The sequence below is a fragment of the Chiloscyllium plagiosum genome, chromosome 5 (genome assembly GCF_004010195.1).
Source record: "Chiloscyllium plagiosum isolate BGI_BamShark_2017 chromosome 5, ASM401019v2, whole genome shotgun sequence".
In the NCBI taxonomy this organism is placed as follows: Eukaryota; Metazoa; Chordata; class Chondrichthyes; order Orectolobiformes; family Hemiscylliidae; genus Chiloscyllium; species Chiloscyllium plagiosum.
This window is the reverse complement of record NC_057714.1, coordinates 67,348,839-67,363,191: the sequence shown is the minus strand read 5'-3', so window position 1 is coordinate 67,363,191 and position 14,353 is coordinate 67,348,839. Positions and strand designations below refer to the sequence as shown.

The 14,353-nt window shown below is 39.3% G+C and overlaps 1 protein-coding gene across 2 annotated transcripts in view; it reads right to left on the bottom strand.

The window, feature by feature from the left end:
* Positions 1–263: 263 nt before the first annotated feature.
* The window catches only part of LOC122549954 (V-type proton ATPase 116 kDa subunit a1-like), a 141,598-nt gene continuing 127,508 nt past the window's right edge, over positions 264–14,353 (bottom strand). For both annotated transcript variants that reach the window (XM_043690237.1, XM_043690238.1), the window contains 2 exons: positions 8,406–8,568; positions 264–373 (listed from right to left, as the gene is read on the bottom strand). In XM_043690237.1, the coding sequence (XP_043546172.1) occupies positions 292–373; positions 8,406–8,568 (245 nt within the window). In that variant the 3' untranslated portion in view covers positions 264–291. The remainder of the gene's footprint in view (positions 374–8,405; positions 8,569–14,353) is intronic.

Below are 14,353 nucleotides of genomic sequence, written 5' to 3'. Positions count from 1 at the left end.
TGTGCTGACACTTGCAATAAGTATGCTTGTATTATTGTACATTATACAGACACATTGGTGAGAATCACAATAAAACATATTTTTGAGGACTAATATTTTAAAACATTCGTCTGCATTACAATTTCTACTAAGACAAATCTACATGGTTTATTCATAATACATCTGATGAATTATGCACTATCAATGAATAATAGGTTTACATTTGATGTTACTAAACATAAAATATTTTACATCTCTAAAGACATCTTACATAACAAGAAATATTTGTCATGCAATCTGTTAATTGCTGAGTTATCTTTTACATATATCTCTAAATGAGAAGGGGATGAATTTATAACCTGCTCCTTTGTAAAATTTGTTTTGAAATTCCACCCTGCAAGAAATAAAAACAGAAGTTGGTACATATTCTGAAAAGGGGATAACACAAAATGTTTGCTGTAGAATTGAACAGTGACCTTTAGCTGGTCCTTCACAAAAAAAATCATGAAAATGCTTTCAAGCTACATTACTGCTATTTCCAATCGTCGGTACTGTTTCGCTTTCTGACATTTTTCATACTGACTTCGAAGAAGGAAAGAAAATACTCCTTTTTGTTTATACAATAACACAAAGGAATGTAGATGTTATTCTCTCATTTTAGTTATATATTTTTGTGTTGCTTCATTGAGATCTGTGAATATAGGGTTTAATTCAGTACAAGCTTCAGCGATGATGTGGCTTAAGAGGAGAACATGCTTGGGCTGGGAATCAATGGTTCAAATTAGATCTGAGACCTTCCTTCACTCATAAGTAAGGTAACAAAGAGATGCCAGGAACTATTTTTCAGATTCAAAACTGAATTACCTAAGGAACTATTTAACTCTTTGTTTCAAGCAGCTTTGCTGACTGATAAAATGTGAAAGCATGCAAGTTGAGATAATGGAAATTTGCTGTTGTCTGGAGGATTTTATGTTTGAGATTTGTGTATTCGTTTCAGTGCAATATAAAAAAGTCAATGTCGTAAAATAAGGCAGAAGGCAGGACATGTCTCTTGTGATTTTGGATACTAAAGGTCATACAGTCCAATGTCTCCCAACATTTGATGGTGAAACATCTGTCATATCCTCAATACTAATTGAAATTTTTAATTTGTGCAGTGTAACTATATTCTCTTTGGTCTGACTGAAAGAAATCTGTGACAGAAATTAATTTAGGCAGTCACATTCATTATAACTAGTAATGCTGCTGCAGTTAGAGATAAGATTCTATGTGATTACTCTGAATCACTGAACACAGCTTTGTTGAAGGCTAAGAGATTTGTCCTTGGCATGAAGTCAAGAATTCCTTTTAGACTTTCTCACCTCCTTTGTCCGAACTATGGGGTGTAGTATCAATTACCAAAGCAAAGATTTTACTAATTTATCACATTTTTAACTCATCAATATGCTAATACAGAGGAATACAGTAGGGTATGTCTACTGGACTTATTTTATGTTGCTACAGCCCAAGGATAACAGCATCAAAATGGACATAAGATCAGTAATTATCGTACTGCCCTGCAATTTCAGTGCTACTCACTGTTCTCCAGCCCATTGTGATGGAGTTTGTAAGGCAGTTCAGAGTTATTTCTATACCCTCAGCTTCAATTCAGTGTCACAAATAAGTTATTCTTTGGTGTAGCAGTTTTCTGCAGAAAACGCTTGTTGCCAAATGACCTTCTCAAATGCAACTGTTCTAGCTACAACAACACTATCAGGATTAATATTGACAATTTCATTTACGTAGTATGTCTATGAAATGAAAAGATGTGTCAAAATGTTTTATGGCACTTCAGAGACATCTCGCATACATGGGGATATCAGAAATAGGAGCAGGAGTTGGCAATTCAACCCTTCTAGCCTGCTTCACCATTGAACATGATCATGGCTGATCTTATCCTTGTCTCATCTTTACTTTCCTGCCTGCTTCCCGTACCTTTTATCCTGCTGTTCATCAGAAACATACTTACTTCTTTCTTGAATCTGTTGATTGATTCTGCCTGCACAGCACTGATTTTCACAGATTCACAGCCCTCTGAGAGAAGTAGTTTCTCCTCATCTCAGTTTTGAATCTATCACTTCTCACTCTATCTCTACCCTTTTGTTGAGAGTGTCCCAAAAGGGGAAAATACATGTTCCAAATCCACCTTGAGCAATCCCCTTTAGCATTTTATACACCTCAATCAGATCCCCCCTCATTTTTCTGAACTCCAGTGAGTACCAGCCCAAGTTATTCAACCACTCCTCATATAAAAGCCCTTTCATCCCTGGAATCAACCTTGTGAACTTCTTCTGAACTGCCTCCAGTGCCATCACTTCCTTCCTCAAGTAAGGAGACCAGAACTGGACACTATATTCCAGATATGGTCTCACCAATGCCTTATATAATTTTGACAACACTTAGTTACTTCTATAATCCAGTCCTTTTGCAATAAATGCCAGAATTCATTCACCTTTCTTATATGCTACACCTGCGAATCATGTACAGAGGCACCTAGATCCCTCTGCACTGTTGGACTTTGAATCTGCTTCCCATTTAAATAATAATATGCCTTTTTGTTTCTCCAGCCAAAATGGATAACTTTGCACTTATCCTCATTAAATACCATTAGCCAGATTCTGGCCAATTTTCCTAGCCTATCAATATATGTTTGTAAACTCTTTACCTCCTCATCACTGCCTGTTTTCCCACCTATTTTAGTGTCATCTGTGAAGTTTGCTTTGTTACACTGTCCCTACCTATAGATCATTTATGTAGAACATAAATAGTTGAAGTCCAAGAACTGGACCCTGTGGCACCCCACTAGTTACAGTTTGCCATCCAGAGAAGGACCCATTTATTCTGACCCTCTGTTTTCTAAAAGTCAGCAAATCCTGAACTGCTGTGCTCTTCCAGCACCACTAATCCAGAATCTGGTTTCCAGCATCTACAGTCATTGTTTTTACCTAGTTGATTTTAACCCTACTGCGAATCCTCTTGCAAGGATGCCTGCCTTGAAGAAGTTTTCCTCCTCTCTCTACAAGAATCTTATCTCTCCACCCTTCAGGCTCTCTGCCTTTATTCCTGATGAAGGGCTTTTGCCCGAAATGTTGATTTTACTGCTCCTCGGATGCTGCCTGAACTGCTGTGCTCTTCCAGTACCACTAATCCAGAATCCGAAATCCTCAATCTAAGCCAATCTGCTTTCCTTAACCCCCTGGGATCTGACCTTCTGGATCAGTCTTTTATACACCACTTTGTCATACCATATCCACCAAACCCCCATTATCTACCTTGCTGGTTACATCCTCAAAGAACTCCAGCAAGTTTGTCAAACACGACTTGCCTTCATAAAACTGTGCTGACACTGGTAAACTGAGCTTTGTTTTTTCAAGTTTTCAGTTATCTCCTCCTTTCTGACTGACATCAGCAACTTCCCTACTACAGAGGGCAACTTACTGGTCTATAGTTTCCCACTTTTTGTCTATATCCTCTTTTGAATAAAGATGTCACATCTGCATGTATCCAATCCACTGGTGTCTTTCCAGAATCTGGGGAATTTTAGAAAACCAAAACAAAAGCTGCCACCTCCTTTAATAGTATATGGTGCAGGCTACCAGGCCTTGGAGATGTAAGTGCAGTTAATCCCTTCAGTTTACTCAATACCTTCTTCCAAGTTATATTTCACCAAATTCCTTTGTAGTAACTGCAGTTTTTGGGAAGGAATTATTACCTTCCATTCTGAAAACAGAGAAAAGATATTGGTTTAGCATCTCTGCCATTTCCACGTTTCCCATTATTATCTTGCCATTTTCATCCTCTAAAGAGCCAACATTTACTTTCACTATTCTCTTCCATTTTTTATACTTACAGAAGCTTTTGATATCAGGGCTTATGCTTTCTGCTAGTTTGCTTTCACAGTTCACCTTAGCTTATTTGATTTTGTTCTCAGTTACTCTTTGCTAACATTTAAAGTTTGCCCAATCCTCCAGAGTGCCATTAACTTTTGCAGTATGATATATCCTAGTCTTTGCCTTTATGTTGTCCTTGACTTCCTTCTTAAGCCATGGATGATTTTCCACCTTCTTACAATGCCTCTTCCTCTCAGGAATATACTTTAAATGTGAGGCATTCAGTTTCTCTCTAAGTATTTGTCACTGTTCTTGAACTGTTCTGCCCTTCAATATTTTTGCCCAGTCCACTTAGGCCAACTCCTTCCTCAGGCCTGTATAATTAGTTTAGCCAACCCTAAAACTCTTGTATGCAACTCTGTCTTCACTCTTTCAAACTGAATTTGAAACTTAACATGTTGTGGTCACTCCTTCCAAGAGGATCCTTAACCAGAAGACCACTTATCAATCCTTCCTCATTACAGAATATCAAATCTAAAGTAACTAGTTCTCTTGTTGAATCCATAACATGTTGCTTTCAGGAACAATTCCTCATGCACTCTATGAACCTTTCTTCGAGGCCAAGTTGATTAATCCAATCAATTTGCATATTCAAATCAACCTAAATTACTGGTGTGCCCTTCTCACAAGCCCTCATTATTTCCTGGTTTATACCATGTCTGACTTCGGAAGTACTGTTTGGGGGAGGCTTGTAAATTACTCCTACATTGGGGTTTCTTCCCTTGCTTTTTATTTCCGCCCAGGCTAATTCAACAATTTGGTTGATAGTGTCAATATTATTTCTTAATGCAAACTTGATATTATTCGTAAACAATAAATAAATCAACTTAACCTTCTGCTCCTTCTTGTCTATCCATTCGGAATATTGAGTACCCTTGGCCTTTTAACTCCTATTTCTGATCTTCCTGCAATCAAGTTTCAGTATTCCCCGCCATTGTCTCTATTTGTGCTGTCAGCTCACCAACTTTACTCTGAGTACTGCGTGCATTTAGGTGTAAGGTTTTAAAATAGGTTCTACTGGTTTGTGGGATTTAATGGGAAGGAGGGTGGCACAGCATACCACAAAGAGGTACGCTGTGGGGAATGATATTGAGACAGCAAGTTGCAGAAGTAGTGGTTGCTGTTCTTGAGGAAGTATCAATGGGTATCTTGACAGGAGTAACGCAAAAGCAAATGTGGGCTTTTCCGGGTGAATCTAAGCCTGGGCTGGTGACAGAGGAATACAAAGGCAGAAGAATAATGTTAGTTTGATTCATAAATCAGCAGAGCAAAGTATGTGAGTTAAAAGAGCTGAGAGTTTGTCCGGTTAGGTGACAGGAAGGGGAAAAAATGGGGAGAAGAAAAAAGACTCACTGTCAGGTAACATCTTTCATGATAGGTTGACATCCCAAGTACTTTATAGTTACTACTGTAATGTTGGAAACAAGGCAATCAATTTGCGCCCAGCAGGCTCCCATAACCAGAAAGGTGTCTGCTTTGTTTTGTGATGCTAATCAAGGGATAAATAGAGGAATAACTTGTGTGCGCTCCTTCAAAACAGTGCAATGGGATCTTTCATGTCCACTTGAGAGGGCAGATGTGGTATTGATATAACATCTCATCTCCCAGACAGAAACAGGAACAGTGCCAGTTGGAAATGAACATATTGGACCTCCTCTTTGAAGAATGAAAGACAAGTTGGTCCAGTATATCTCATTTACCAGTTTTACTAGTTTTTTGTTATGGACAGAAGGCCAGCACTAGTGACCAAGATCTGGAATGGAGGAGAGGAGGGGTTTTGGGTACATAAGGGTGCAGTAACTGGGGTCCTGTTGTGCTAAGTGGCAGATTGGGAGCAGAGGACCTGGGCTAAAAATAGCACTGGGTCCTGTGACTTTTGTCTCTGCTGGTACAGCAGCCCCTCAGCCCTACACTGGGACATTGGGATCTAAACATTGATTTTTGTTTGTCAAGTCCAGGACTGGGTCTTTGAACCTACAACCCTTGGACTCAGAGGCCAGAATGCTTCCACCTAGCGCACATCTGATACACACAGAAGGATATGTGAGGATCTGAATAAAGAAAACAATAAAGAAAATGGAAAGAATCAGTTTAGGTCGAAAGTAGCAATGACAGTATGCATGTAGAAAGGAAATTTAGATTATAGCTGCATTGGTGCACAAGTGACACATTCAGCTCCTCAAGTCTCAGAAGCCATTCTGAATTATTATGTAGCAATGGCAGAGTTTAGGGAAGACATGATGTTATTCTAAAAAGCGATCAAAGAAAAAATTTGAAAATGTTCAAAGTTAATTTATAAGGCTGTGTGTTTGTATGATCTGCAAATAATACTCATATACACTAAGTGCAGAATGATGTGTTTAGTCTCATTTATATATACATGAGGGGTCCCTGTACTGATCCTCAGGATATCCTACTCAACACTTTATACCAATTTAATGTAACTCCTTTGATATGAAATAGATCCACAGTATACGGCCTGTACTGCTGTTTGCAGATTATAAAGGTAGAGCTGGGTCAGGCCAGTATTGTCAGGGGGCAGTGATTATTGGAAATCTTTACCTTCTTAAATAGGTTCAATAAGCTCTCTGTTGAGAGCTGCCCTTTCTAGAGGTGAGCTGTATCGAACCTGGACGAGCTGTAAGGAACCGTTGGAATATTGCCATTAATGAATGTGCAACAGCCATGCCTTAGGATCATCTGGGAAACTGTAGGATAGATTTCAGTCTCCTGCATGGGTGTTAAACTGGTGTTGTTGTCTGGCTGTTTCTTTGAAATCAATCAATGGTACTAAAACTTGAGTGGGCAAAACAGTTGTCAACTTGAGCTTTACATTTGGTGGCCAAGCTGCAAATCAACCCTGTCACAACTGACTCTGCAGAGAAGTTTTAAAATTAGTAGAGCAGAACTCTTCTGACAGTGTCAATCCTTGTTAAATACAAACATTTTGAAAGATTTAATTAAATATTTAAAAGAGTAGGTAATTTTTGCTGTTGAGAATAACCTCACCTTCATCAAATCTAGCTTTTAAGGTATGTAAATACTAGTCAGTTTTCGATGGCATTCTTTATAGTGATCTTGAGGACTCATTGCTTTATGATGTGTAATACAAAACATATTATCAGGATTACTGATTTGTGGTGATTGAGTAAGTGCAATTGCATCTTATTATCAAATACTATGCCGGTGCTAATAATATTTCTGCTACTAATTTTGATTGTGCTGGCACTTCCCTAGAAACCATAATCAGTGCTTCTGATTATTATCTGCTCCTTTGACTTTGTAATTACTGTATAACTTGTCCTTTTTGAAGTGTCGGATCCCAGTGAAGAGTTTGCTGGTTTATGGGCATAAGACATTGTCTGATATGGGTAGAGGTTTGGAATGTGTGATTATTGGGAGAGAGAGATCCTGAAATTACCAAATGTTAGTAGAGTTTTGCAATACTGTGATGTTCTGGGCATGTGGAAACAGGGTGCTTTGATATAACAATGTAGTACTGGTGAGAGTGCTTGAGGGATGAGTAGCCAGCAGGTGGATCATTGGGAGGTAGATTTGGGGCAGACCCCATCACTGTTATGAGAGGAAAGAGAGGTAGGTGAAGGCTAAAGTGTGGGATGTGGGTTCGACCTGGCTGGGGCCCTGTCAAATATGGTGCTGGAGAAATCTTGGTTGAGGAAGGTGTACATTTCGGAGGCTCCATTGTCGAAGTTGGCATTATCAGAACAGATGCAATGGAGACGAAATTAGTCTCCATTAATAGATATTTATTCTCTCAGGCTGATTGTTATTGACTCCTTTGTCTTCTAACTGTTCTTCTCTCACTTTGGGCTCTATCTCCATTTATCATTTACTCCTTACCACCTCGCCCCACCCTATCTTCTGCATAAAAACCAACTGTTTCCTAGCTACCATCAATTCTGAGGAAGGGTCACTGGACCTGAAATGTTAACTCTGATTTCTCTCCACAGATGCTGCCAGACCTGTTGAGCTTTTCCAGCAATTCCTGTTACTATAGAACAACTTACCTTAGGATGTTTTCAAGAATGACAGCAAGCCTTATAGATAGTCCAGACATATTGAATATGATTATGAAGCGTGATTCTTACAGGAAATTCATGACATTTGTAAATCTTAATGGACAATAATGATTTAAATCTGGAATATCTGCTGCAGTCAACTTACTCTGCAAGCTTTTTACTAAAGTCCAAGTTGTAGAACAAGTGTTTTGTTAATTAATTGACATTAAAATTTATTTATTCATATACTGTACCAAAATAAAGTAATTAAATCTCTCTCCAAATTAATTTGCAGGAATTAATTATTGAAATTGAATTTTTTTCTGCAATGATAAAATATAACTTTTGTGTCTGATCAAACAAACTTACATTGTGCAATAAAATTGTTCACAATAACAGGAAGCAATATGTAATGTATTTTCTAGGCCAGATCTCTTTAATCACTTTTCACACCTCGCATGTTCTCCTATATGCTCACCAGTGTAGACGTAGAGCATGCAGAAATGCAGAAAGACCTTCCATGACGAGTAGAATGGCCACACTGAGAACAGCAAAAACAGCAAAGGTGATTGTGAGTCCAACAGAGCTTAAGCCAGTGAAGCCATTGCGTAGCACCATGTGCCACAACACCTCAGAAAGTTCTGGAGAAAAGAAAAGATTGATTAGTGTCTTCTCGGTGTGATTAATTTCCTAAAATAATGGCTTTGATTATTTAATTGATGTAAGTTTGATTCGAAATTGTTTTGCGTGGCAGGCAACCACCAACCTATTCTTTGTCATCTTTATTATTGTGGGGTGGACTTTAATCAGAACTGTGCAGTTCCTGACAGCAGGGACAGAAGTGCACACCGTTTTTATTCATGTCAAAAACCGCAGTGTACCCAATTAAGGTGCAAATCATAAATGTGATAGCAACATGGCCCATATACTATTACGTGGAATGAATGGGCAGGAAGTGCCCCTCCAATCAGTTGACTCAATTTCAGGTCAGGGTGAAGTATAAAAATTCGACACTGGTAAGTATCTATTGTATAAGGAACTGGTTCTGAAAGCGTTAATACTGAAGATTGTATTAAATTCTATCCCATCTGATGCTGTTATAGGGACTTTAGTGTGGTAAGATAGACAGTTTTGGATCTTAAAGAAGATTGATCCTTGTAGTTTCAGTAACAGTGTCTGTCATATGAGTATAACTTGTACCTGATTGCAATCATCCAATGTACTGTATTTTTTTAAGGCAACAGATCCTTATTAAACTAACTAATTTATTCTTTACTATATGAAACAAAATGAGTCTAAACCTAAAAGCAGGATGATGACAATGATTTGATGTTACGGTGATCAAGAATCCAACAAGCTTGTACAACACACTTCCAGTGGTGGTTGTCTGAAAATGTATATTATCTGCACAATTACAACAGTATCTAGTGTCTTTTGTAAAAACAATTCACTATATATGTCTGTTGTTGGTTAGCAGCATTTATTGCTGTTCCATAATTGCCCTCACTGGTGGTAGTGAGCTACATTCTTGAACTACAGCAGTTCATGTGGTGTAGGCAAATCCACAGTATTTTTGAGAGTGAGTTTCAGGATTTTGAGCCAGTGACAGTGAAGGAACAACAATGCAGTTCAAAGATACATCCTGCAGGTTTTCTTGCTCACCAGGAGTGGTGGGATGTCTTCCTCCCCAGCCTGGAAGAAGATTCCAGCTGTGGATTCCAGCTTGTCACAAACTCTTAACAACTGACTCCAAACACTAATGTAAGTGATCACTTTTTATTCATTCACAGAGTACATGTGTCACTGGCTCGGCTAGCCTTTATTGTCCATCCTTAATTGCCTTTCAAAGGTGGTAGTAAGCTGTTTTTTTGGGAACCATGCAGACCAGATGGTTTAGGTAAATCCATAATGCTGCAAGGAAACGTGTTCCAAGATTTTGACCCAGGGACAGTGAAGGAGAATCATATTGTTCAAGTCAGGTGGTATGTGGCTTGGAGGGCAACTTGCAGATAGTGATGTTTCCATGTGCCTGCTATCCTTGTCCTTCTTGGTGGTAGTGGATTTGTAAGGTGCTACCTAAAGAACATTTGAGATTTATGCAGTATATCTTATAGATAGTACACACTTCTGTCATTCTGTGTCAGTGGCAGAGTGAATGAATGCTGAAGGTGTTAATGGAATGCTTTGTCCAGGATGGTGTTAATAGCTTTGAGTACTGTAGGAGCACCACTCATCCAGACATGTAGAGAGTATTCCATCACACCCCTGACTTGCATCTTTTAGTTAGTGGATAGGCTTTGGGATGTTGGGAGTTGAGTTACATGCAGCAGAATGTCCAGCCTCTGACCTGCTCTTGTAGCCACAGCTTTTAAATGGCTAGTCCAGTTTAGTTTCTGGTCAACCCCAGCATATTGATCGTGAGGGATTCATTGTTGGTGATATCATTGAATGTCAAGGAGTATTAGTTGGATTCTATCTTGTTGTAGAAAGTCGCTGTCTGGCACTTGTATGGTCTTTTCAGCCCAAGCCTGAATGTTATTTAAATCTTGCTGCATTTGGAGACACTGTGGCATTGCATCAAAGGATGTCTGTTATACAGCACAGGGATTTTGCAAACTGGGAGAAAGGCCAGGCTGGAAAATATGTGGTCATCATCAGTACCACATGGCAAAAGAGGTCAGGTCGTGTAATCATTGTACGTGGTGAGCCATTCGGGGACCAATTGTAGTCAGTAACCTGAGTATGGTTTGGGTTTGTGTGGGGACAAGGGAGTTAAGTGTCTTTTTATATACCACCATGTCTCCAATTTATCATCTGGATTGGACTCGATCAGCTACTCTAACTGGTGCTGACCGCCACAGGGCCTCCTTTCACTTGCTCTTTTAACAGGCTTTGACTGCCTTCGGGCTCTCCTTTCATCTGATTCATATGAGCTCATAGCTTCCTCCAATGGACAGGTTGATGACTGCCACAAATAGCCAGGTCTATCATATGACCGATGTACATATGAACCTGTAACATGTTGCTCTGGTTAGGGCCCAGTGCAGCAATGGTTAGATAAGAGGGGAATGAGACACCTAGACCTCTCTTCAGGTATCACTTTTCATCAGAAATAGAGGGAAGTGACATTGTGCACTGAAATGGAGGAAAAGTGTCAGTTAGCCATCTGGAGAGGATGATATTCCTTAGGTCAGTTGTCACTCCTTATCCTCTTTACCATGACCCCACAGCCTCCAGTAGGTAAGGCAGTGAAGAGCCCCTGTTTGGAGATCCCCAGTTTGTTAGCATCCTCAAGGCCTCTCACACAAAAGGACACCTGCCAAAGTTATCATATATTGAGGGCACTATTCTCCGTCTTCTCATCAGCTACTGATGTTAGGGTCATACCAAGGCATAATAGATATAAGTGAAAAATTAAGGTATTATGAGGGTACAACGGTGTCAAGATATTGTAAATGTTTGTGCACACACATTTATACCATATGACAGTCTAGATTAGAGTGGTGCTGGAAAAGCACAGCAGGTCACGCAGCATCCGAGAAACAGGAAAATCAACGTTTCAGACGACAGTCTGTTCACTTGATTATTGTGTTCATCATGTGCATTTTTTGGGATATCCTCATTCAGAGGTCATATTGTTTTATGAATGCTTATCATTGATGGACATCACACTTGTGTATGCAATAATGTGTTTGTGTATTTGAGATTAATCTTTATTGAATGATAATACATGTGATATGATTTGTATTCTAACAGCAACATGATAAGTCTGAACATAGAGCATCTGCTGACTTTCACATAATTTTATTTTCATGCTTGTTTTCAAATATATCCTTTCCTTCCTCTGTAATCTCTCCCAGCCCTACAACCTTCTCAAATATCTGCATACCCCCAGTTATGGTCTCTTATGTATCCTGATTTTCATTGCCCCATCACTGGTGGTTGTATTCTCAGCCAATGTCCTTAAGTCTGGAATTCCTATCATAAAATTCCCTGCCTCTTCAACTGTCTTCTACATCAATATTTTTAGGATGACTGTGTGGGTTGGAGAAATCTATGTATGTCTCAAGGTTGGCTACCACTGGCATTTCCAAGATCTTTGGCAGTGGCAGAACACATATGTCTCCTCAATCCACTGAAGACTCAATTCTTCATTCATTTATCTCTGAAAGTTCAGCAGGGTAAGTAAATTGGTTACAATTGGGCACTTATTCCAGGAATTGTCTGTAATGAATTGAATTTAAGTTACTCTTTACAATCCACCTCTTTGAAAAAGTTTTTGATCATCTGTTCGGATATCATCCTGTGCGGCTCATCACCAAATTTTGTTCAAAGTGCCGTGGTACGTAGCACCATGATAAAAGTGCCAAATAAATGCAAGTTTGCACTGTAATGTCCAATGGAAATGAAGTTCTGTTTTCCTTAACTGTTCTGTCTTGTGACCTGTGATGTGGCAGTGAGGTGCTGGATTGGGGAGGTGGTGGGTACAGGGAGCGGTGGCAGGATGTTTACATACACTGAAGATGGAGATATTGACAGTAGCCTTTGCAGGGGCAGAGCAATGGAAAAAGTAGCTCACGGTGGGAAAAGGGCACTGCTGACGTTTTGTCTTTTTTGTCGGGGTGACAGAGGAATAACTTCAAGGTCTGTACTGAGTGCAGGCAACCATGATGCAGTCTACCTCTCTTTATTGTTTTTATTTTTGGAAAGTATATGACACTGGCAAGTATTTATTTAGGCACAAAAACACTGCAGATGCTGGAATCCAAGATTGACAGGCAGGAGGCTGGAAGAACGTAGTTAGCCAGGCAGCATCAGGAGGTGGAGAAGTCAATGTTTTGGGTATGGGTTATACCTGAAACGTTGACTTCTCCACTTCCTGATGCTAGGAGAAAGTGAGGACTGCAGATGCTGGAGATCAGAGTCAAAAAATGTGATGCTGGAAAAGCAAAGCCAGTCAGGCAGCATCTGAGGAGCAGGAGAGTAGATGTTTTGAGCATAAGCTCTTCATCAGACATTCCTGATGAAAAGCTTCCGCTCAAAATGTCAACTCTCCTGCTCCTCAGATGCTGCTTGATTGGCTGTGCTTTCCCAACACCACACCTCCTGATGCTGCCTGGCTTGCTGCATTCTTCCAGCCTCCTGCCTGTCTCGCTAAGCCAGTATTTATTGCTTCTCTTGAGTTCTGCTGAGTCAAGCATAATAAATTGGTATAGAATGACATCATGTAGGCTGGTAGGGTGGCAGGATGTGACCTGAAGTGCATTAGTGAACTAGTTAATTTTTCTCAACACAAGGACAAAGCTGGAATATCTGATATGAGTAATTATTTAAATAAGCCTGAGGCTGCATTTTGTGCAGCCATTGCGTTCCTACATTGTGTCAAATTTTGCCACAATAAGTTTCAATTACACTGGGAATGAAATTTCAGATCCATGAGTTGATAAAAATTCTTTCTGTATAACTCCAATTGAGGCAGTCAGATTGGACAATGGGTCTATATTTGGAATTAGCAATTGAGTTATCGCTTCAGTGGATTTTCAAGGATTTTTGCAGTTTCCATAGCAATTCATATTGAATAGAAATACCTGTCTGATTGCATCGACATTTGATTTATGACTAACCTCAGCTATGTGGGCTACCTTTTGTAACTCGTTCTGTTTGCTCTGTATTTAATTACTGGTCATCAAGATTTTGTTATATCTCTTAAACATCCAAGGCTGTGTTGGACAACTTCTCATCCTTAGGAACATTAGTTACGTTTTCCTTTGTTTTCATCTCCATCTTCTATGAAGGCTACGATGTCTGGGCCAGAAACTTAATTTTAATAACTTCAATCTTTTTGGCAACTATTTATGTTATAAATTGCAGTGTTAAGCTCACACTATGCTGAAAATTGGCAAGTAACCTTGACAATTCCTGTTGGCCGTGCATTGTATTATTTTGGGCTTGAAAATTTGAGTTCAATTAGAACAATCAGGTAAGAAAATGCCATGTTAATCAAAAATGCTTTAATTAAACATAAGATAACCAGGATCACCTCTTCTATGACACAAAAACTGAAATTGCTCAAAAAGCTCAACAGGTCTGGCAGCATCAGTGGACAGAAATCACAGTTAACGTCTCAGGTCCAAGAGTGGACCCTTTCTCAGAACTCATTGAGTAGTCTTTCTCTAGCTTTTATTTCACTTTTGCACATTTGCAAAATTTGTCTCGTCATTTAATCTGCTTTTTATCGTTCTAAATGATGGAAGAATATAAACATTTTAGCCGTGGTGAAAAGTGTTAAAATGATAGTAATGCCTTTGAATTAGCATGCAGTGAGTGAGTTCTTTAACCATTGCATTTCTAAGGTGCAGGTTTAGTATTAAACTCCATACAGCTAAACAATCCTGCCTGAGGTCTTACAAGAGCCTCTCATGTAAC